This window comes from Oncorhynchus tshawytscha, linkage group LG25 (genome assembly GCF_018296145.1).
Source record: "Oncorhynchus tshawytscha isolate Ot180627B linkage group LG25, Otsh_v2.0, whole genome shotgun sequence".
In the NCBI taxonomy this organism is placed as follows: domain Eukaryota; kingdom Metazoa; phylum Chordata; class Actinopteri; order Salmoniformes; family Salmonidae; genus Oncorhynchus; species Oncorhynchus tshawytscha.
The window spans coordinates 26,882,177-26,908,263 of NC_056453.1; the positions used below are offsets into that span (position 1 = coordinate 26,882,177).

The 26,087-nt window shown below is 42.3% G+C and overlaps 1 protein-coding gene across 1 annotated transcript in view; it reads right to left on the reverse strand.

The window, feature by feature from the left end:
• Positions 1-1,983: 1,983 nt before the first annotated feature.
• Positions 1,984-26,087, reverse strand: part of LOC112224537 (piggyBac transposable element-derived protein 5) — a 32,001-nt gene continuing 7,897 nt past the window's right edge. The window contains exons 3-7 of the mRNA XM_024388148.1: positions 19,702-19,836; positions 18,490-18,670; positions 7,638-7,835; positions 4,618-4,723; positions 1,984-2,789 (exon numbers count right to left, since the gene is read on the reverse strand). Of these exons, the coding sequence (XP_024243916.1) occupies positions 2,594-2,789; positions 4,618-4,723; positions 7,638-7,835; positions 18,490-18,670; positions 19,702-19,836 (816 nt within the window). The 3' untranslated portion in view covers positions 1,984-2,593. The remainder of the gene's footprint in view (positions 2,790-4,617; positions 4,724-7,637; positions 7,836-18,489; positions 18,671-19,701; positions 19,837-26,087) is intronic.

Genomic DNA, 26,087 nt, shown 5'->3' on the forward strand with positions numbered 1-26,087 from the left:
AGTGAGGGTTTGCTGTGGACAGTTCAGAGTGTTTATCTAGAGTTGAACTGAACTGACCCCTGCAGCTCTTGATTATCCAAGACTACGCCACATGGAGACAGTAGTCATGTTGTACAGCAACTGTAGGCTTCATCCAAATGAACGTTCATGTGGTCATCATTGGCAAGAACGAGAATAATTTATCATATCATCAACCCTTCCCTTTGCAGTCTGAAAACCTGAACACAAGTCACACCATCCAGAATTTTCAATGATGTTGCAAATATACAGCGATGAACCAATTGGCTGAGAATAGGGACTGCCAGTCATATGATCTGATGACCAGTTGCATAGTTCCTATTGACTGAGATATGAAGTTACTGAGTACAGTAAGCATTACCCTGGTAAGCAGGACATTTCCCATTTCAGGTATTAAGCATCAGCAAGATGGCAAGCGCTCTGGAAAGGGGATGGTAATGAAATGTAGTGCAGACTACTCCTCCATATTTAATTTAAACATAATGGAAGGATCCTGGGCTTATACACACACACACACACACACACACACACACGTATGTATATACACATTACCAGTCAAAGGTTTGGACACCTACTAATTCAAGTGTTATTCTTTATTTTTACTATTTTCAACATTGTAGATTTATAGGGAAGACATCACAACTATGAAATAACACATCTGGAATCATGTAGTAACCAAAAAAGTGTTAAACAAAACAGAATATATTCTTCAAAGTAGCCACACTTTGTCTTGATGACAGCTTTGCACACTCTTGGCATTCTCTCAATCAGCTTCATGGAGTTAGTCACCTGGAATGCATTTCAATTAACAGGTGTGTCATGTTAAAAGTTAATTTGTGAAATGTCTTTGCTTCTTAATGAGTTTGAGCCAATTGAGTTGTGTTGTGACAAGGTACGGTTGGTATACAGAAGATAGCCCTATTTGGTAAAATACCAAGTCCATATTATGTCAAGAACAGCTCAAATAAGCAAAGAGAAATGACAGTCATTCATTACTTTAAGTCATGAAGGTCAGTCAATACGGAAAATCTCTGAATGTTTCTTCAAGTGCAGTCATAAAAATGATCAAGAGCTAAGATGAAACTGGCTCTCATGAGGACAGCCACAGGAAAGGAAGACCGAGAGTTACCTCTGCTGCAGAGGATAAGTTCATTAGAGTTACCAGCCCAGAAATTGCAGCCCAAATAAATTCAAGTAACAGACACAGCTCAACATCAACTGTTCAGAGGAGACTGTGTGAATCAGGCCTTCATGGTCGATTTGTTGCAAAGAAACCACTACTAAAGGACACCAATAAGAAGAAGAGACTTGTTTGGGCCAAGAAACATGAGTAAAGGATATGAGTGGAAATTGTTTTTGGATCCAACCGCCGTGTCTTTGTGAAACACAGAGTAGGTTCCCACCGTGAAGCATGGAGGAGCTGGTGTCAGTGATTTATTTAGAATTCTAGGCACACTTAACCAGCATGGCTACCACAGCATTCTGCAGCAATACACCATCCCATCTGGTTTGCGCTTAGTGGGACTATCATTTGTTTTTCAACAGGACAATGACCCAACACACCTCCAGGCTGTGTAAGGGCTATTAGACCAAGAAGGAGAGTGATGGAGTAATGCATCAGATGACCTGGCCTCCACAATCACCTGACCTCAACCCAATTGAGATGGTTTGGGATGAGTTGGACCGCAGAGTGAAAGAAAAGCAGTCAAGTACTCAGCATGTGGGAACGCCTTCAAGACTGTTGGAAAAGCAATCCAGGTGAGGCTGGTTGAGAGAATGCAACTGAGTATACAAAGCTGTCATCAAGGCAAAGAGTGGCTACCTTGAAGAATCTAAAATATATTTAGATATTTTTGGGGGGTTAATCCATGATTCCATATGTGTTATTTCATAGTTTTGATGTCTTCAATATTATTCTACAATGTAGAAAATTGTACAAATAAAGGAAAACAATTGAATGAGTAGGTGCGTCCAAACTTTTGAGTGGTACTGTAATACATACATACCTACCGACATACACACATACAGTATTTCTTCTTAGTGGTTCAGGTCTATCTTGGAGAGAACACACCTGATGTTGCTCCATAGGTGGTCGAATAGAATCATAGATTTAACATTACAGAGTGATATTGCTCTACATGGAAACAATGTTTAACCAGATTTTTTTTAAAGAAATCTGCATATTGAACAACAGTACATTATCCAACTGTGTTTTTGTCATGCAGCCTGTGACAATAACAATAGAGACATGTGTACTGTACAATGGCTCTGCTTTGTGCCTCAGTAAAGAAACTTTAATCTATAGACCGTTCTGACTAAACTATAGACCTGCTCTCCAAACCTGGAGGTTCGGTCCCCCAACCCATTTAACCCAGACTTGGCACTGTTAAAATATTGTTTCATTTAAGGAATTACCTATCCCAGTGTCTACAATTGTAAAGAACAAATCTATTAGTGTTTTGGTTAGTGTGTTTTAGTGTTTTGCATGTGATGAACAGTGTGTGTTTGTGGGTACGTGTGACAGTGTGTGTACACAGTGTGTGTGTGCGTATATTACAAAGATTATGTGGTCGCCTCACTGGGTAGGAGAGCAGTCGTCTAAATCCAGTAGCTCCCTCACCAGTCTCTCTCCAAACTGAGCTCGGCTGTAGCGCTTGATCTGGTAGGCATCGGACATCTTGTACATGATATAGGCGTTGTTTATGGCGATGCTGATGGTCAGCCAGAACACCTGCTGCCACGTTTTGTTTGGCTTGTGGAAGATGAAATACCTAAAAGAAAAAGAAAAAAAAAGACCAACCCTGATTGGCTATATGGGATCTTGGAAATTTGATCATTTGTGTCAGATGTTGATGTCCATCACATACAGTTATCTGACTGGACATCTGAAATTAGACAGAGTTACGACGGACAGAAGCTCAGACAGTCATGGAGACGAGATATCCTCCTAAGTGTGAGGCATTGGTTAGTGGTGAGGAGGAGCGATATTCAGCTAACGTCCTTGTTTCTGGCTCTCCAGATGTAATCTGCAGTCCTCCACATCCACAAGTGTTGTCCTCTGAGCTACAGAACACCATCTCATTACTGTCCAAACTAATTGGAGGCAGTGAGAGGTTAGAGAGGGTGAGAAGATAAGAGCCAATCTCCCTGGTGTGTGTGTGTGATGAGCCATCCCATCTATCCCTCTGCTTGTCTCCTTAATTGAAGTCTTCTGTCTTTGACCAGTGTTAACGTCGCTTGGCACTGTTCTCCACTTGTGACATAGACATCTCTGGGTGGGCCCTTGACAGTAGCCAGTCTATTGCCCTGCAATGAAGTGTCACTTCCAGTGGATTAGGAAATCCAGATTATTAAATGTGTTCCACTTGATGAACTCAGATGGAATCATAATGCAGGTAGATTTACTATGGATGTATTTACTGTCCCATGCTGAAAAGGGATGACCTTTTCCATGGTATCTTCTTATAAATTGCTAATGCAACAAGTATTGGTCACACTTTACTTGGATAGTCCGGTTTTTCGATCTGTAGCTTCTCTACAAATGGGCATACTATCAACAAACCATCTGCTGATAAGCAAATGCTTGCTAAGGTTACAATTAGTGTTTAGAATAAGGGTTAGGGTACGGGTTAAGGTTAGAGCTAGGGTTAGTAGATAGTCTAGAGCATCTGCAGATGGACTATCCAAATTGTTACCTAAGTATCTTTGGCATTCCAATGGATATACAGTATGCAGCTCATGTTCTTATCTTACCATTGCATGACAAGCTTTGAACAGAAACTTGTGCGATAACTGTGCAATTAGGAGTTAAAATCTCATTCCTTTATAGTGTATGGTTTTAAACAGGGCATCGGAATTCCTGGTGGTGTCCCAGGTCATCTTTTTTTGCCGTCACATTGTGCATCTCAGAAGATTGCTATATCACATCAATGTAATTCCTTCTCTAGGTGTTGTACGGTCTAATCTGACTCTGCACAGCGCAACTGCAAAAAGAAAACCCGGAACCCCATCTCTGGCTTGAGGCTGATAAGGAATGCTATAGAGTGATCCTCCTCAATTAATGTCTGGCTGTGACTGAATTATTAATGAAGGATTCACTTGAGCCTGACTTGCATGGCGGGTAGTGTGTGAGCACCCAGCATGGGCCCACCACAGGGGGAGTCAGGCTGACTCTCTGTTTAGCAGCACAGTAGGAGGAGAGCTTAGAGCTGAAACCGCTGCCGTGTCCCAATGCAGCCTGAAATACTTTGAAATAAGCCACACAAAGCTGAAGGAACAACAGAACAGTTTGCCATATTCAAATCTTACATTTCAATACACTTGACCTACAAAAATCCAGGGGTGAAATCCCCTCATGGAGAACTACTGGGTATGCTGGCTTTAGCTCCAACCTCATTGTAACACAGCTGATTCAGCTAATCAATGTCCTCGTTAGCAGTTAGTAGAATCAGGTGTGCTAGCTAGGGTTGGAGCAAAAGCCTGCAGGAGGGTAGCTTCTCAGGAGGGTTGGCCACCCCTGTCCTATGATGAACATTCATATAGGCAAACACATTTCTCCCAGGATGATAACTGATTGCAATACATCCAGTATTCACTCACTTGCTGTACTTGTCGTCATACTTGCAGATGTAACTGAGGTGTGCAGCGAAGGCCTCCACAGCCAGCGGACAGGGAATCTCACCACTTTTCCTTTTGATGATCACCCCTAGAACCCAACACATGACTCAAACAGGACTAATAGGAGTTTTTTTCAGATTGCAACTCAGTGACAAATTATAATACAAAAATGTATATCATCTTGCACATAACAGTAAAGTAAATTGGATAAAGAGTGCAGTTGTGATGCTGTAAATAACTAGACTGAATGCCTCAAAGTCTAATATGGTTTCTCACTATAGCTTCAAAATAACCAATATATTCTGTGGAAAATACCTTGCTCTCTAACAAGCAAAATATGACTGTGCGCTTACTAGTGTAGCTAGAATAAACAATAAGTATAAACCTAATAGCTAAAACAGATCATGGGTGTACCACATGAAAAATAGATGAACATGAGGAGTTACAGTGTAATTATGGAGGTAGCTGCGAGGGAACGAGTCTAGTAGTCGCCTGGATCACATTGAGCCATTAGCAGGTCGTTGATATGTTCTTCTTGACTGAACCTCCATCTGTCGCTGACTCGCTTCCATTAAAATTATCCTCCGCTATCTAATGCTAATTATGTTCGATTTCACTCAGGTCCTACAGTGTAATGTTGAATGGAAATTGGAAAGTTACAGGAGGGCAAATTGAAAAAGAAACGCAAGATCAAAGAGTAAGCGCATATTCAGAAAAGTCGATGATTTTTTTTACAGAATTTAAAAATATAAATCGGGAAGCAGACTTGATAAAGTCTAAATCTGGAATTTGGAAATATGTCTGACTCCGTCACTATTCCCTAGGCTTCAGTCTTTCACATGATTACTTCATTTCATAGCCATTTCACCAATGATACAGTGGTTTATTTATTCAAAAGGTAAAATAGTTCTCTCTGTAGCTATAATGAAATGTTATGACCACCACTTACCCATCCAAACAACATAATTAGTCTAGTCTATATAAGATAGGAGGGACACACCGAAGGTTGGGGTGGGAGGGCGTTGTGTTTTGCTGTATTTTGGGTTCTTATATTAACTGTAGTCAGATATAATTTGTCCTGGACAATGAGAACTAACAAAAAATAACCTGCATCCTCTATAGCAGTGGTCACTAACCTTTTCTGGGTCAAGATAACTTTGAGTAAAAATGCAAGGCGAGATCTACAGCTCAGATTTTTTTATTTTTTTATTTTTTAAACATGACTTAAAAAACGTAAGCCAAAGAACATTAACCCATTAAAAACAGTTCTGTAGCAATGAGGTTTGTACAGTAGGCTAAAGGCCTAATACATTATCACTGCATATCGGCTATGCTTGAATTGCTCTGCAATGTTGTTCTTCTCAGACCATTTTGAAATTGTATATTTTTTAAATTGGTATATGATCACACTTGTAATAGCTCATATGTTGTATTACTTGTGAGGCCCGGCTGAGTGAGCATAATCATGAGTTTTGTTTTTTTACTGGACTGATGGCCTGCATCTGATGGTCAGTCTGATGGGAGGGAGCAGGGGTGGTGCCTCTCACCACAGTCACCGTCCCCTTGCTCTCCTTCCGCTGAGAAAATGGGGCACAGTCTTCCAACTGATGGTAAGACTCCAGTCACACTGCATTATTCCTGCCTCATGCACCAATTTATGTTGTTACTCCTATGACCAGAGAAAATGAAATATTACTTGATATAAAAAAAGAAGAAGCTGCAAGCCGCTAATAATAACAACGCAAGCTTATCGGGAACACTATAGTCATTCATTACAGCTGCAGTGCTGGTTGTAGCGTGAGTGGAAGTAGGGAGACCGTGCATTTTCATGCTTATAAAAGTGTTGAACAAAGTGTTGATTAAGTTGTTATTCAGCACTGTCAAACATGAACTTACTCAAAAACTACTCAAAAAAACAGAAGCTCTTTGCTGTATTCGTTGAGTCTCTAGTCATGGTTTTAAAAGTTTAGAATTCTCAACTTTGTGAATAAAAATTAAAAGTATGTTTTAGTCTATGGATCGAGGAAACTGTGCAGACGTGGTGATCTGAGCTATCTGATTGGCCAGTCGTAGGCCTATAGGTGCACTTGATTTGTTCTCTGAGCCTGTCGTGTAGACGAAGTTCTACCTTCAGACACATGAAATGGTTCAAAATGGGAATACTTTGCCTTCCTGGTATTAGGGCTGCTAATTCAAGTGCATCTACCACCAACAGCACGAAACGAAAAAAAGAAAAAAAAAAGAGCTCAAAGCTTTATCGTTGAGTTTTTTTACAGAAATGTTTGACGATCAACTAGGAATGCCTTGGAGATGGATCAGTCGACCGCCAAGTTGGTGACCACTGCTCTTCTATAGGATTAATTCAGATTGTATTCAACAAGAAAAATCCTCCCAAACACTTGAAAAATTCAGCACTTCTTTTAACACAGCCATGAACAGAATCCAAACCCTCAATTCCACTCATCTACTCTGTATCCTTGCTGATTATCTATCCAGATTTAATGCATTTTCCCACCTAATTTATTTTACAAATGGGATTAAATGTGTGGGGTGAGAGCGTTTCACATGCCATGCAACAGGGATTTTCTCCCATTTCCATTATCTCTGAACATCACTCATACAGGGAGAGACAGAGTGATGAGGTGCTACAACAGGGTTTCTCAGTCTACAGGGTAGATTACGAGTGCATTAACAACTAGGAGTTACTGTGGTCTGTTAAATCCACATCATGTCAATGGTGGGTGGTGACTCATACTGTATCAGTCAGCCCTAAAGAGCTTCATAATGATGCTTAATTTCAGAGCATTATATTGACACAGAAGGTCGACATGATCAAAATAAAGAGAAACGTTTTTCTTTCAAATTGAAGGCTGTTCACTCTAAAATCTATGCCCATGATTGAATACCATTTAAACATCCCCCTGAATGCATGTTCTGAATGAAAATGTATGAAAAAGAAAACATGGGTAATATCACATCGGTCCCAAAGCAGGTCTCCTTACCTTTCTTGGTGGGTGAGTAGGCGTTGGTAAGGAAGCGGAAGTGTCCCTTGTTGTACCAGCTGATGAGAGAGGTGTTACCTCTCATCATGCTGTGGGACTGGCCCCTCTGCTGGGGGCTCTCAGGGTTCACCAACATGGACTGGGGCAGGCCGGTGCAGTCACTCTTCCTGGTGCTCAGCAGCCCACAGCAGTAGATCTCTGCCAGAGGACAAACACACACCTTACTTTAAATGTGGGAGGCACTTTATATTTGAACGAACCACCACACTGTATATGTTAGCTGACTATTTCCCCTTCTTTCTTAAAGCCCATCCTCTCCCACCACCTGCAGTAATGATAGATGGCACAGATTGCAGGTGGCCAGTATGTGTTCAGATTGAGATCAGAGGATAAAGCCTAGAGGAGGACACCAAGAGGACAGACTCGCTCTCACACCACCTCTTACTCGGCAAGGGGTAAGACAGTGGCGTTTTTAATTGAGCTGTAGCTGAACATGATTAATATCTATGTCAGCTGCTGCAGGGCTACGGGGCTGGTTTACTGTGGCATCACTTCCCCTCTCACCAGGCTGTTCACTTTGTTAATTAAAACAAATAGGATGAACTGGTGGTCTAGGTTTCCAAAATAAGAAGCCTTGGGAGAATTTACTGTACGTCATCTTTACAGTTAACTCCATCTGGTTGTGCAGCCCAGTGGGTGGTAGGCATGGAAGCAGCAAAATAAACAATTCACATGTTGGTTCTCAGGGTTAACTTCAATTGACAGTCTTCTTTTTCATTACTACAGTAGCAGGAGGACATGTAATGGTGATTAAAAACAGCAGGGGGTGAGCAGGGAGTGATGAGAAAGGAGATTACTGTACAGCGAGAGAGAACGGGATAAAGAAAAGGATGAGAGAGAGAGCGAGACAGAGACAGATATTATTGTGGGGGTGATAGCAACACAGCTGCTTGCACCAGGATGCCAGTCATAAGTGTATGCAAAAACCTAGGCTACTGTCGATAGCTAGCTATATAGTTGTATTCAAGCTGAGGTTAATCAATAAATGCAAACATACATTGTGATTAGCTAGGTAGCTAGCTAACGTTAGGTTGCTTGTCCAAAGTCCAGCAGCTAGCCTCTGTAGCTAACACCAGTCAGCTGATATAGCTACCTGACTAACAAACAGGCAAAGAAGGGTAGCTAACTAGCCAATGAAAGTGGGTTTGTTTTAATTAGCTAGGTCAGTCAGATGAGAGCTAACGTTGGCTAGGATGCTAACCAACAAACAAGGAACGCTAGCTATATTTTGCCAAGTAAGGTTTTTCATATAAGGCTGAAGTCATCATGTGTAAACTACTGACCTAGACACTTGCGTGTAATCAAAGCAGAAACAAATATGCAGAAATAAGATAGTGAACATCCTTGGCTGCTATGATAGTCTTACGTTAACTGGCTACCACATATGACCAGTTCATGCACCACAATAGATCATACATTGTTCCACAAAACTAGCTAGCTAAATAGTTTCAAAGCAGGATCAAAGCCAATGCCAAACTTTGGGAAACGGTCACACTGCTAGCTGCCTTTACAATGGGCATTGAAAACTAGCTAGGTAGAATACGCCATAGACCAAGCTATGGTAAAATAAGAAGATTTCAACGAGGACAAAAACTGCAGTTAGCTACACTACATTTTCTTGACTAAGAACAACCCAGACCACAACAAAAACCATAGCCGAGAAAACAAATTGCTTTATTAAGAAACAATATGCTACACTGAACAAAAATGACGGCAACATGTAAAGTGTTGATCCCATGTTTCATGAGCTGAAATAAAAGATCCCAACATTTTTCCATATGCACAAAAAGCTTGGTCTCTCAAATTTCGTGCACACGTTTGTTGTTTACATCCCTGTTGGCAGCATTTCTCCGTTGCCAAGATAATCCATCCACTTGACAGGGGTAGCATATCAAGAAGTTGATAAAACAACATGATCATTACACAGGTGCACCTTGTGCTGGGGACAATAAAAGGAGACTAAAAATGTGCAGTTTTGTCACACAACACCACAATTGTCTCAAGTTTTGAGGGAGCGTGCAATTGGCATGCTGACTGCAGGAATGTCCACCAAAGCTGTTGCCAGATAATATTCATTTCTTTACCATAAGCCACCTCCAACATAATTTTAGAGAATTTGGCAGGTCCTCACAACAGCAGACCATGTGTACACACGCCAGCCCAGGACCTCCACATCCGGTTTCTTTACCTGCAGGATCGTTTGAGACCAGCCATCCAGACAGCTGATGAAACTGTGGATTTGCAGAACCATAGAATTTCTGCACAATCTGTCAGGAACCATCTCAGGGAAGCTCATCTGTGTGCTCGTCGTCCTCACCAGGGTCTTGACCTCCTGAAGTTTGGCGTTGTAACCCAATTCAGTGGGGAAATCCTCACCTTCGATGGCCACTGGGACGATGGAGAAGTGTGCTCTTCACAGAAGAATCACAGTTTTAACTGTACCGGGAAGAAGGCAGATAGCGTCTACGGCGTCTTGTGGCTGAGCAGTTTGCTGATGTCAACATTGTGAACAGAGTGCCCCATGGTGGCTGTGGGGTTATAGTATGGACAGGCATAAGTTACGGACAACGAACAAATTGCATTTTATCGATGTCAATTTGAACGCACAGAAATACCATGACAAGCTCCTAAGGCCCATTGTCATGCCATTCATCCACCGCCATCACCTCATGGTTCAGAATGATAATGCATGAGCCCATGTCGCAAGGATCTGTACACAATTCCTGGAAGCTGAAAATGTCCCAGTTCTTCCAGGACCTGCATACTCACCAGACATGTCACAGATTGAGCATGTTTGGGATGCTCTGGTTCGACGTGTTCAGTTCCTGTCAATATCCAGCAACTACAGCCACTGAAGAAGAGTGGGACAACATTCCACAATCAACAGCCTAATCAAATCTATGCGAAGGAGATGTGTTGCACTGCATGAGGCAAATGGTGGTCACACCAGATACTGACTAGTTTTCTGATCCCTGCTCCTACTTTTAAGGTATCTCTGACCATCATATCTGTTCCCAGTCATGTGAAATCCATAGATGAGGCCTAATGAATTTATTTCAATTGACTGATTTTTTAAACTGTAACTCTGTAAAATCTAATAAATTGTTGCATGTTGCGTTTATATTTTTGTTCAGTGTAGTTATGAACCGCATATAATCAATGGTTGAATGGTTGTTCCAACCCCAAATGCACATGTCTCACTTCAGTTGTGCACTACAAGTAAGCAAATGCACGCTAGCATCAGACAATTTACCAGGTCCGGCATATTTCCTGCTTTCTTGTCATTATTATAATCAACATTTGTACTGATTGATTAAAATGGTGTTGAGTTACTTTTCAGTGTTCAGAAGTCGCCATCCACAAGTAAAGTAGTTAGGGGGTGCGGGTCCTGGGCGTGAGCCAGGTGCCCCGCTCTTTCCGACAGTCAACTCAAATTAAGCATGGAGTAGTAGTAGGTAAGCACGTGTAGTAATGAGTAGGATTCTGTGTGCACGTGCTAAATGGATTACTTTTGATTAAAACACTTTATCTTCCGTCCCTCCCCACCTTCATAGCCCGGTGTACCCTGGGCCAGATTAATCGAACCCCCTCTCTGCTTGCTTAAATTGTGCGTCATTGCTACGCATTCCAAATAAAATTGCATGCCTGCTAACTTAGCTACATTATTACATGAGTCGGTTTTCAGAAAATCAACTGTTTTAGAATATTGTATTTCAACCAAGTATGAGAAACAAACATTCAATCAGTATAGAGTGAATAAACCAAATCATTTAGGAACCGACGCTTCCAGACTCCATTTAAAATGGTCTGTCTAACTACATTTTATTAGAACAGGATTTGTAGTGTAATCATTAGTTATCCGTCTATAGATCTGAAGAGTGTGGGTTTGCCTCCCGGAGGATACATTTGGACCATTCATTTGTTTATAGTTTTGACAGCCCATTCCCGCCACACACACACTTGAATTTATTAAGTGGCAATTAAAACAGCCTTTGGGTTCGTGGAGTGGCAGGCAAGTGTCAGTGAGTGTGGTGGTGTGTACTACTGCGTGCGTTTTGCTAGAACGGAGGAGAGACCTGCTCTCAGACTCTAAAGGAAGAGGTCGTTGCCCTCATCTCTGAAATGCACATTACACGCTATCCCTACGGTACTGCCCAAGGACACAGTGCTTTATGGCAGAGTGGTGGATTGTGGGCATGCGCCAGTCAAGGAGAAATGCAAGCTGGCCCATGTAGAGCTGACAAACGACTTCAAAAAATTCAAATGGACGCAGTACACATGGTACTTGGGACAATACTTAAAATCTGTTTTGTTCCAAATTTGTGAGTATTCACATCCGTTTTCATATTTATACTACCCTTTACAAATGTGGGAATGTATGGGCTTTTACTGGAGTTGGACAGCGGTGTACAGAATTACTGAACATTTGTAGCACTTATCCAATGTCAGATATGTAAATCATTTTTCTTAATAGTGTTTTGTACTTTTATTTTACAGGTGTTTCACAGCAGTATTTGTATCAGGAGTTACCAAAATTGCTCTTGAAGATCCACAGGGTTATGCATGTTTTTTTATTTTTTTCAAGCCTAGTACCATACCTGATTCTACTACTCAGCTGTTCATCAAGACCGTAGCTGTTTATAAAGACCAAAATCGGGTGTATTTTCCAGGAGCTTGCTCAATTGTTTTAAGAGAGATTAGGAAATAAAATCCAGTTTACTACATATTTACTTAAGTGGGTTTCTGGTTTTTCACTTCCCTCTGGAAAATCAACTGTTAATATTAAATACACTGCTCAAAAAAATAAGAGGGAACACTTAAACAACACAATGTAACTCCAAGTCAATCACACTTCTGTGAAATCAAACTGTCCACTTAGGAAGCAACACTGATTGACAATACATTTCACATGCTGTTGTGCAAATGGAATAGACAACAGGTGGAAATTATAGGCAATTAGCAAGACACCCCCAATAAAGGAGTGGTTCTGCAGGTGATAACCATGTGCATTCTCAGTTCCTATGCTTCCTGGCAGATGTTTTGGTCACTTTTGAATGCTGGCGGTGCTTTCACTCTAGTGGTAGCATGAGAGAGAGTCTACAACCCACACAAGTGGCTCAAGTAGTGCAGCTCATCCAGGATGGCACATCAATGCGAGCTGTGGCAAGAAGGTTTGCTGTGTCTGTCAGCGTAGTGTCCAGAGCATGGAGGCGCTACCAAGAGACAGGCCAGTACATCAGGAGACGTGGAGGAGGCCGTAGGAGGGCAACAACCCAGCAGCAGGACCGCTACCTCCGCCTTTGTGCAAGGAGGAGCAAGAGAAGCACTGCCAGAGTCCTGCAAAATTACCTCCAGCAAGCCACAAATGTGCATGTGTCTGCCCAAACGGTCAGAAACAGACTCCATGAGGGTGGTATGAGGGCCCGACGTGCCCAGGTGGGGGTTGTGCTTACAGCCCAACACCGTGCAGGACGTTTGGCATTTGCCAGAGAACACCAAGATTGGCAAATTCGCCACTGGCGCCCTGTGCTCTTCACAGATGAAAGCAGGTTCACACTGAGCACATGTGACAGACGTGACAGTCTGGAGACGCCGTGGAGAACGTTCTGCTGCCTGCAACATCCTCCAGCATGACCGGTTTGGCGGTGGGTCAGTCATGGTGTGGGGTGGCATTTCTTTGGGGGCCGCAAAGCCCTCCATGTGCTCACCAGAGGTAGCCTGACTGCCATTAGGTACCGAGATGAGATCCTCGGACCCCTTGTGAGACCATATGCTGGTGCGGTTGGCCCTGGGTTCCTCCTAATGCAAGACAATGCTAGACCTCATGTGGCTGGAGTGTGTCAGCAGTTCCTGCAAGAGGAAGGCATTGATGCTATGGACTGGCCCGCCTGTTCCCCAGACCTGAATCCAATTGAGCACATCTGGGACATCATGTCTCGCTCCATCCACCAACAGACTGTCCAAGAGTTGGCGGATGCTTTAGTCCAGGTCTGGGAGATCCCTCAGGAGACCATCCGCCACCTCATCAGGAGCATGCCCAGGCATTTGTAGGGAGGTCATACAGGCACGTGGAGGCCACACACACTACTGAGCCTCATTTTGACTTGTTTTAAGGACATTACATCAAAGTTGGATCCGCCTGTAGTGTGCTTTTCCACTTTCATTTTGAGTGTGACTCCAAATCCAGACCTCCATGGGTTGATAAATTTGATTTCCATTGATCATTTTTGTGTGATTTTGTTGTCAGCACATTCAACTATGTAAAGAAAAGTATTTAATAAGAATATTTCATTAATTCAGATCTAGGATGTGTTATTTTAGTGTTCCCTTTTTTTCTTTGAGCAGTGTAAATACTAACAACTACTGTTGCCATTATGGTTTACTTTTACTGTTTCCATAAAAAACATGGAAATTAAAACCCAAAAAACAATATTTTAAGTGAGAGGTAAGCATTGGTCTGAAGCTGAAAAAGAAAGGAAATTCACATGAGCACAATACCTAATCCACCCATGCTCTACCAAGGTTTTACCAACACACAGCTTTGACCTACTACAGTAACTATGTTGGTACTGTACTTCAAACTACAGTATGTGTAGGCAGAGTACTTAGGATTCAAACCTTCTCAAACAGCCTAATTGATACTCTTCAGATGGACAATGGAGTTTACGGTGTCCTGCTATTAAAATCAAGCCGCTCAAATGATATATATATATATATATAATTTGACTCTATATATTTTTAGATATTGTAAATGTGTATTATTGTTGCATCACTATCTTTATTACAAAAATAAATACAAGTACAAACAACTAAGCTACATATTATTTTTACAGAAGTAATGAACTGTCCATTGATCAGCAAAGCAATTGATTAAACAGGACCATGTTTGAAACACAAGTGGTTCTGAGCTTATGTCATTATAAAACAGGGAAGCTAACAGTTACAGAAATCAGGAATGCAGACAGGCTCTATCTATCTGAGCTACTGTGTCCAACACACCACCACCTGTTGTTATGTTGGGCACCGTACTGACCAAATAAGGATGTTATTATATAATGCACCACATTACTACAAGACAAAACAGCTCAATCAAGTCTGATGGTCTTGTAAGTATAAAAGCTGGTGATGCACCGATATGACATTTTTGACTGATATCGATATCTGATATTTTCCTTGCCCCAAAAAATATATATACCGATATACATTTTTTGCAGCCTTTTAAGCATTCTAGTACAGTTAAATAGTTAACACACACATGGACACAGCTGTCTAAGGCACTGCAAGAGGCGTCACTACAGTCCCTGGTTCGAATCCAGCCTCCATCACATCCGGCCGTCATAGGGCGGTGCACAATTGGCCTGCGTCATCCGGGATTGGCCGGGGTAGGCCGTCATTGTAAATAAGAATTTGTTCTTAACGGACTTGCCTAGTTAAATAAAAGGGGCACACACACACAAATTATTTTGTTGGCATTTACGCATGTCCCCATTACCAGTAAAACATAATCAAAACCCATTTCTTTCACTTACTTGCTGTGCTGTTTTGTTGATCATTTCTTCAGTCATTTCATTCTCAACCAGGATTTATTTCTATGGAACGCCGTTTGGGTCTTTGCGTGCCAAAAAAAGATGCACGTCAAATAACACTATTTGACGTGTCAAATAAGCTTGTTGACCAACCAGGATCTGAATATGACAAAAAAAATCAAAATTAAGTAGTTATTACACTATCACTCGTATTTCATGTGTCACAACGATTCATCGCTATGATACTGGTAAGTTGTCTCGCGTACTTAGTGCTGGTCATTAAAAAAAAGTTAGCTAGCTCATGGATGTAAACAATGTTCTTCCCCCCAAAAAATTCTAAACGACAATCTGTTTCAGTAGCTATAGTTAGCTAGCTGACTATGTAGCAATCTAAAATAACCCTAATTTTTAAGGCAGTTCTTATTTAATGGTGGTCGGACCCATCTATGTGAAGCTAGCCACAATAAGGATAGCCTAAGGTTAGCCTTCAAAATAAAAGTATGGAATAATTCTACTATTTGTATTCATTTGCATCACTGTCAATGACATACTTTTATTTTGAAGGCAAACCGCAAATTCCACTATTGTGCCTAATCCTTATTGTGGCTAGCTTCACAACACATAACCCGGTCCGGGTCGAGCCTCACTAGCCAGATGAAGCTAGCGGAACGCTTATAATGTTAGCTTTGGGAAACAGGGTTAAGTAGCTGGCTAGCTATTTATTTTCATGAAGTGAAGTTCAATTTCAATAGGCGAACAACAATACTTACTCACAAGGATTCCTAAATCATTGCTAAGAATAATGAAAATGACTGCAGTTTCTACTGGTCATTGTTTTCAGGCTGGTTGTATTGGTGCTAGCTGGGTTTCAAGCTAAAGCTCACCACTCCAGAAGTTGCGGCCGAACAAATGATACTTTATTACCAACGCGGTATTGTAAACATGTCGTTCGTGGCCGGTGTTTGCAGACTTTTTTTGTACAGCTTTGACAGTGCTACTCTGTCTTTTTTGACACGCAAAGACCCAAACGGCGTTCCATAGTATGCATGTCGTGAAGCTAATAGCAGTGGCGCTATTACTATGTAACTCCGGTAGAGCAACATCTGAAAAAGAGCTCACTTGGTAGTGTGTACCGGTGCTCGACCAGTCGGCGAAAGCCAACATCACCCACGATAGAGAACGTTTGATTGTCAAGGGCAATGAATACCATTATCTTGTCTTTAATAGATTTCGCCTTTCAGTTGTCTCGCTGGATTTTTTTTTACTCTTTCAAATGACTGCTCGACTTCTTTGACTGCTCAATCCACACAGCTGGCTAGTTTTAGGGATGCTGTGTTGCAAGTGTAGAGCAAAATTTTACCTGGTGTCATTACGTCATGTACATTCATTATATAGGTATGCACGGCAGCTTTGACATCGGTTTTTAACATTGGCATTAAACTAGACATTGGGCCGATACCGATGTTGGCATTTTTAGCTAATATCGGCCAATTCCGATATGTTTACCGATATATCGTGCATCCCTAATAAAAGCAAAGCTTGATTTAATTGAATACATTTTTTTTAATCACAAAAAAGGTAGTGTAATGGGATGTCTTACTGTGGTGTGTGAAGAATCCAATACTTTACCTTGTGTGAGGTAAAAATCACATTGTTGTGAAAGCACCTCCTCTAAGAGTATGAATTAGGCTGTTTGAGAAGGTTTGAACACTAAGCAACCTGCCTACACATAGTTTGAAGAACAATACCAACATAGCAACTGTAGTAGATCAAAGCTGTGTGCTAGAAAACCTTGGTAGAGTATGGGTGGAATAAGCATTGTGGCGCTCCTGAATATCCTTTTTAAGCTTCAGACAAATGCCTCCACCCATTTAAACAGTTTGTTTTTTATAGAAAGAAAGAAAGGAGATGCAGAGACAGACAGGCAGAAAGAGTTGCAGAGACAGACAGGCAGAAAGAGATGCAGAGACAGACAGGCAGAAAGAGTTGCAGAGACAGACAGGCAGACAGAGATGCAGAGACAGACATGCAGAAAGAGATGCAGAGACAGACAGGCAGACAGAGATGCAGAGACAGACAGGCAGACAGACATGCAGAGACAGACATGCAGACAGAGATGCAGAGACAGACAGGCAGACAGAGATGCAGAGACAGACAGGCAGACAGAGATGCAGAGACAGACATGCAGACAGAGATGCAGAGACAGACAGGCAGACAGAGATGCAGAGACAGACAGGCAGACAGAGATGCAGAGACAGACATGCAGAGACAGACATGCAGACAGAGATGCAGAGACAGACATGCAGAGACAGACATGCAGACAGAGATGCAGAGACAGACATGCAGACAGAGATGCAGAGACAGACATGCAGACAGAGATGCAGAGACAGACATGCAGACAGAGATGCAGAGACAGACATGCAGACAGAGATGCAGAGACAGACATGCAGACAGAGATGCAGACAGAGATGCAGAGACAGACATGCAGAGACAGGCAGAGACAGAGATGCAGAGACAGACAGGCAGACAGAGACAGACAGACAGAGATGCAGAGACAGAGATGCAGAGACAGACAGACAGAGATGCAGAGACAGACAGACAGAGATGCAGAGAGACAGAGATGCAGAGACAGACAGAGATGCAGAGACAGACAGAGATGCAGAGACAGACAGAGATGCAGAGACAGACAGAGATGCAGAGACAGACAGGCAGACAGAGATGCAGAGACAGACAGACAGAGATGCAGAGACAGACAGAGATGCAGAGACAGACAGACAGAGATGCAGAGAAAGACAGACAGAGATGCAGAGACAGACAGACAGGCAGACAGAGATGCAGAGACAGACAGGCAGAGACAGAGATGCAGAGACAGACAGGCAGAGATGCAGAGACAGACAGGCAGACAGAGACAGACAGACAGAGATGCAGAGACAGACAGAGATGCAGAGACAGACAGGCAGAGATAGGCAGAGATGCAGAGACAGACAGAGATGCAGAGACAGACAGAGATGCAGAGACAGACAGACAGACAGGCAGACAGAGATGCAGAGACAGACAGACAGAGATGCAGAGACAGACAGAGATGCAGAGATGCAGAGACAGACAGGCAGACAGAGATGCAGAGACAGACAGGCAGACAGAGATGCAGAGACAGACAGGCAGACAGAGATGCAGAGACAGACAGGCAGACAGACAGAGATGCAGGCAGGCAGGCAGACACAGACAGATGCAGAGACAGACAGACAGACAGACAGACAAGCATATACCCTGTTTCTCAAACTCCTGGTACAGGTTGAGGCTGGTGATGCTGGGTCCGGTGAAGATGATGCTGTTGCGGCCTGAGAGGTTCTGACACAGCTGTTTGGCCACCATACTGTGGAGCTGAGGCTTGATCTTCAGGGTGGCCAACCCATCAGGACCCTGGCCCTCCTTTAGATGCACATAGATCTGGAAGAAAGATACAGACAGTCAAAACAACGATAATGTCATACACTGACATATCGAAATCAATACATACATTACCTCAGGAATGATCTGTGTAGCAGCTATCATTCCAAGTGTTCCAATTAGCGACCTTGAAGTGGCTCCTACAATCTGTATCACTGGCCTGGCTTACCTCCATTGATTACAATTTACATGTAAATATTACTCTGATCAGACAAATTGATTGATACACTAGTTATCATCACACAATGTAATTTATCATTTACACTATGAACCCTGTTGTTTAGTAATAGATTAGACATTAACAGTCGTTGTCTTGCAAATTACAAATGAAAAATACATAATATATGAATTATTCTTCCCACCAACCGGGACGGGAGTGCATATCCATTAATTCTCATGCCTTCCTGGGTCTGTTTGAGGCTTGGGGCAGCAGTCATTTGGTTATACACCCACCAAGAGCAGAGAGCAATTATACTAAGTGGACTGGCACTTTATTTTCCAAGCAGTGACTAGGCATTGCACTAATGGAATCCCATTGATTCACTCTAACTTTTCACTTTGTTTTCTCTCTTCTCCCTATGGCACATTTCTGCCATAAAAGAAGACAATTCAGAGCCAAAAGAAACCGATCGGCTTGTAAAAGCCTAACTCCTGGGAAACAACAACAGAACATTGGGTCTGGAGACTGATTGAGGCACTGGGATGGTCCCATATCAGTCATCCAATCACACAGTTTGCCTGAATCTCTCAGCAGTCTGAGTGAGTGGGAAGGGCATGGTCTGATTGCACTAGTCCTGTCGTATTCTAGAGTCTAGACGAATGGCAGGCAGTCTTGTGCAATTCCCGGTGAGGTTGCACAGGGGGTAATTGAAGGTGCACAGTCTGTCACAAAGTTGGCAAAGCACTAGCTCCCGGATATAAGAGTATAAATCCAAGAGGTTACAGTACAGTCCCTCCCCTCATTTCTTTCTCCACTGCTCTCACCATCTCCCTTTGTCTCATTTACATAAACACACACACACACACTGTACCTGACAGATGAAGCCAGTGGATGTGCATTGGCGGACCCACAGACTGAATTTCCTCTTCCTCCTCTTCCTCAGCTCTCTCTCCGTACAGGTGGTGATGAACACCGGGTCCTCATCAATCAGAGGCTCATGGAGCACCTATGGAACAGTGGGAATATACAGTTCATATTTAAAGGCGTCCATTCAGCCAAGAGCAGGTATATAACCAGGGATGGCACCATGGCAGCGGCTTCTGACTGATTGTACTGTATAAGATGCATGTGTGTGGACTACAGACTAAGGCTAGGTAGCATCTTATCACAAAAATGTAGGATATCAAAGTGGATGGAGGACCCAGGCATGCGTTGCCATCGTGATTTCCCAACGGGACCAAGGAGACACAACGAGGCACAGGTGGTGTTTGTTTAGCCCAGAGCAGAACAGGCAAACCAATACTGTATATATACTGCCTGCTACCTCTCTGTTAATTAACTCACATCTACCACTGGGGAGCCACACAGACACACCACCTGACTGAGAAGAAGTACCTAGAATATCTGCACGGTCTGCAGGAGAGCCAGAACTCATGAGGGAGCAGGGATTTCAGACCTGCAACAGAAGTGAGTGTGTGTATCAGATAGAGCACTGTAGGTAAGGTGTGATTTGTTCCAGGTTGTTCCAGGTTGATTTTCACCCCTATCGATTTGTTGTGATGATAAAACAAACACCTGGCTTCTTTACAGGGAGTCAAAGAAGTCTATCTTTTTTACAACGTTGACAAGAGGAGTTTGAGACAACTATTCAGTTGGAAACAAACAGCAACTGTTCATAGCTATCCACAGGTCTCCTGAAAATCCCCCCAAAATATTCACAAAAGGATTTCTAAAAGAATTCAGTTATTCCTGCACGGGTGAAGTCAGTGACAGGTGAACACATTCTGTTTAGATGTGTGTTGCCTGACTTTTCCCTGCTGCCTGGCTATAGACCTGTCCTTCATAACCTTCTACTAAGTGCTCTACTGGTAAATTACAACCATCTGTTATGCTCTATTGGTCTTTGGCCTGTGGGGGCTGGATGTCTATCAAACCCATTTCTCAACACCAATGACTTAATCTCAGTGGAAGCCATGATACAGATGAATTCTATCAGTCTTCTCTCTGTCTCTTGCTGACAGCTACTGCATTAGCTAAGATCAGTGGCAGTTTGACAAGCATTACCTGAGGGAAATACAGTGTCTGAGAAGATAGCGATGGAAACAAAAAGGTACACCTATTTCCCAGACCTTCTTAATTTGCTAGATCTCTAAACAGAGTTGTTTGTGTTGTCTACGTTAATGAGTGAGAGAAAAAAAATGTACAGCTAGCTAAGCAGAATTGTTAATGCCACAAAGCGCAGCAATTTTTATGTATCTTCCAAAGAACCCCTGCTATGCCAGAGATGCACCGGAAGGCACTATCCTCTGACATGCACCGTTCCTTCCATCTTAAAGTAGAAACTTTGCCTATAAAGGCTTTTGTTATGCTTATTAAACAGATGTAGGATCTTCATTTGATCACCCTTTTGCAGGAGAACTTTCCTGCAATGCAGGAAATGTAAAACGTGTAGTGTACGTCCCCCCACTTTACGAAAAATGTAACAACCCCTACAAAAATGTCCATTAATTATAATCCACATACTAAATAAAATTTCCTGTTGCTGCAAGATTCATTTTCTGCTGTAGCAAACTGGCTCAAATTAAGATCCTACTGTAAATCTGTAAAAGGCAGAAGCTGAAGAAGGTAGGCTTCACAGACAGAAAAAAACAGTACATGGAACATTTTGGGTAGACAATTTTTCTTCATCACAGCCAGGGAAAATGCATTCATTTTTCAGACAGGACATCCACCACTAGTCTGTGCTGATCAGAGTCCCTGGCAGAGGCAGCCCAATCAGAGACATGTTAGCAGCACATCCCACTGTGGAGCTATGGAGGGTATGTTTTACATCATACCTTCACAGCTACTGGACTAGATGGTACTGGGCAGTAAGTGAAGATAATAAGAAAATGAATGTCTGGGTGAAAGTATTTGCATTGGCAAATGATAAAAAGGTTTTGTACAGTGCCTGTTGGATTGTACACACACACACAGAGAGAAAAAAAACAAGAAAACCAGAGAGAGAGAGAAACACCCTTATCTGAGCTGAGATACTGAGGCTGTCATCAGTGCTATGCTGTGTCCAGACTCCAGCCTTGGAGCCCTGACCTCTAGGACAGAGGCTGTGGTGTGAAGGTGCATTCCCAATCCCTCAGCTCTGACTGTGGGAGTCTGCCTCATTTCCATTTAAACTCCTGGGAGTGAAGCAGAGCAGAGGGGAAGGGAAATGCCCTCTCAGAACTCCTCTCCTGTCAGCTTCGGGAGGTAGCAGTGCCCTGCTTTGATCCGCCAAGTCTGACAGGGAATTTACATGCAACGCGCAATGCCTGATCACCAGGGAGCACGCTGAGGAAAACTCTGTCAGCCTCCTGTACACTGTGTATATAGCTGAGAATACACTACTTCTTGACTGACACATTGGGCGCATCCTAGAGTTATTCTCAGATACAAGTGTTGGGGCCGGGACGATACCAGTATCACGATACTCGTTAGAATCGTGGCAAGGAAACAAAACACGAAGCAGATTTAACTTCGTTAGGAAAACAGCCCTAATGTTGGAAACAAACATCATTATGTTGTCATCCAGAGTTACATTTATTTATTTTCCAAGCTTAGCATATTTTACATACAGCGGGTTTTTAACCTTTCTGGTGCAGGCGTTCTGCTAGTGACCCACCTCGACAACATCCGGTGAAATTGCTGAGCGTGAAATTCAAATTACAGAAATATAAATATTTAACATTCATGAAAATACAAGTGTCACACATCAAAATACATTTTAACCTCTTGTTAATCCAGCCTCTGTCTTAGATTTCAAAAAGGCTTTATGGCGAAAGCACACCATGCGATTATCCGAGGACAGCGCTCTGCATACAAAAGCATGAAAAACATTTTTCAACCAGGCAGGTGCGCCACGAAAGTCAGAAATAGCGATATAATAAAAGCCTTACCTTTGAAGATCTTCTTCTGTTGGCACTCCAAAAGGTCCCAGTTACATCACAAATGGTCCTTTTGTTCGATAAAGTCCTTCTTGATAACCCCAAAAACTCAGTTTAGTAGGTGCGCTTCATTAAATAATCCACAGGTTTCCCTCCTTCAAAATGCATACAAAATTAATCCCAAACGTTACCAATTAACTTCTCCAAACAACGTTTATAATCTAACCTCAGCTACCCTAATACGGAAATAAAATTATAAAATTTAAGACGGAGAATCGTTAGTCTTTACATCCGCGCGCATGAAAACACTACAGCCAAAATGGGAGCCACTTAGAAAAACGACAAATTCTAGCAAATTTTTCCAAAACCCAGCCTGAAACTCTTTCTAAAGACTTGACATCTAGTGGAAGCCCTAGGTACTGCAATCTGGGAGGATTTCACCTCATAATAAACATGACAGTTATTGAAAGCAGTGGTAGGCTGGGGGAAAAAAAAAAAAAAAAAAAAAACATATTGGGGATGGTTTGTCCTCGGGGTTTCGACCGGCCATATCAGTTCTGTTATACTCTCAGACATTATTTTAACAGTTTTAGAAACTTGTGTTTTTTTTATCCAGATCTACAAATTATATGCATATCCTAGCTGACAAGCAGTTTACTTTGGGCACGCTTTTCATCCGGATGTCAAAATACTGCCCCCTACCCCAGAGGTTAAAGAGCGAATGAATGCACCGATTCAACCTGTTTCTCTGTTGCTCATTAAGAAAAACTAGATATCTGTCTTGGGGATGTGGTTCGATGTGGCAGTTATTGATGTTTGTCTCCCATGGGATACCATAGGAACAAAGCCAGTATTACTTCCACAAAATACTCAGAATGAATCTAAGATACACTCTATATACACAAGTATGGACACCGCTTCAAATGAGTGAATTGGGCTATTTCAGCCACACCTGTTGCGGACAGGTGTATACAATGGAGCACACAGCCATGCAATCACCATAGACAAACATTGGCAGTAGAATGGCCTTACTGAAGAGCTAACTGACTTTCAACGTGGCACTGTCATAGGATGCCACCTCTCCAACAATGCCACCTCTCCAACAATGTAATATTGGTTGTCATATTGGGAAAGTCAGTTGTACAACTGAATGCATTCAACTGAAATGTGTCTTCCGCATTTAACCCAACCCTTCGGAATCAGAGAGGTGCGGGGGCTGCCATAATCGACATCCATGTCTTCGGCGCCCGGGGAACAATGGGTTAATTGCCTTGCTCAGGGGCAGAACGACTGATTTTTTTTTTTTTTTACCTTGTCAGCTCGGGGATTCAATCCAGATCCCTTTCGGTTACTGGCCCAACGCTCTAACCACTAGGCTACCTGCCACCCCGTGATTTATATTGGTTGTTATATGAGTTGTTAATTTGATTGTCATATTGGTTGTTATATTGGGATGTCTGTGTTAAAGCAGTAACTTAAAACTGAAGTAGAACAGAGGACAGGTATGAGAAATCCCTGCCATGGCCTGACACAGTGGCAATCACATGTAATTATTTCTGCAAGGTCGACAGAATTTCAACTTCGTATCCTCCCAGCCCACTTCTTCCTCCCAGCCCACTTCTTCCTGGCACAGAAACACAGACAGGTTGTCCTCCTTTCAGAAAAGTTCACATTGCCAAGGTTCTGAAAGAGATGGTGGAATCTTCATGGGAGGTTGCAAATTGGCTCATGTCAATCAATTCAAAATGCAGCAAGGATATTCAGTGTGCATTGGCTTGTTTCTGAACTTAATCTGAACCAATCCCTCTTGATTAGACAACCCAAATACATGTTATTCAGCTGCTGCCAGATGTGAGATTAACATTTGAATAGAGTTTAATTAGACAGAAAACAAGTTTACTCTTCACAGAACACTGCTTTGGAAGCTGAATATTAACTGTGAGTCTCTTCTAAACTAGGACAAACATGGACACAATGTACTATTGTTCCAGGAATGTTTGTCCAAAAGACAACCTACCCATCTGAAGAACACTGTTGTATTTTGAGTCTGTTCTAAATGTACCCAGAGCTGGGTACACCAAGCTGTAATATCCTGTGTCTGTTTGTGTTGTAAATATTTACAGTGCAGGATACTGAACTGTAATATACAATAACTGATGTGTATTATCTAAAAGGTGTTATGATCTAAAATGGTTAATTTAACTCTATATAATGTACCTGTCATCTGCAGGTGTTGCAACCGGTTCAGGGAACAGAACTGAAAACTGGAAAATAACAAACCTTTTTCAAGGAACAGAATCAGAACCGGGAACGAAAGTGATTCATACTGTTCTGGAACAGAACCATTATTTTAAAAGCATGAGAACTGGGGGGGACAAAATGGCACCGTAGAGAGAACACAGTGTTTCAGCGAGCTCTCATGGCATTCGTAAATTTATATTCTTACATTAATCTCCTAGCTTGAAAAAGTGGTAGAATTGGCTAAATAAGTTACCATATAATGAGTCTTGACGACTATTTCGCAAAAATCTCCGACAACATGCCCAATAGTACTACTAAGAAGTCGACCAAAACCACCACCCCTGTGGATGTGCATGAGGAGCTAGCTAACGTTAGCGAAGCTAACACCCTTGCGGATCCAGGCACAATGGACCTGATGATTCAAAAGATGACTGATAACATTACTAAAGTGATCGATGCTAAGATAAGAACGGTCTTGGAAGCAATAGCAGGCCATTCAGCTGAAATACAGAGGGTTGTGAAACGTGTTGTTGAGGCGGAAGGAAGAATTGCTGCAGTGGAAACTTCAACTACATCTATGGGCGCTAAGATAAAAGCACTTGAGAAACAGGTGCGCGAAATGGCGGAGCACATTCACGACTTGGATAATCGAGGACGCAGATGCAATATTCGTGTTGTGGGACTCCCGGAAAAAAAAGCTCTACACACCTGAAGAGGCTGCTGCGTTTATTGACTCTCTCGGGTAAATAACTTTAAGCTGCACCTCCACAGCATTGAATAACTTTGTTTATTTTTGGTGAAACAGTGGCGTGAGTCCTCACGTACTCCGGCTCAGTAATATTCGTAGCTTTATTATTTTTCTTGCTAAAGTAATAGCCGCTATAGCTCAGACTGAGATATGTGTGAATCCATATTGGTGCCCAGGCTTGGTTTTAGGTGGAAGAGCCTCAATCTTCTTCTATTGATTTTCTTTTCCATACATATAAAGGATGAGGCTATTGAGCGGCAATGCGGACTTAAGAGTCTACATTGGAGAGTTGAAATCCCCTGCATGTTAGCTAGTGGGAAAACCCCCTTTTGGATCTTTACATGTTTA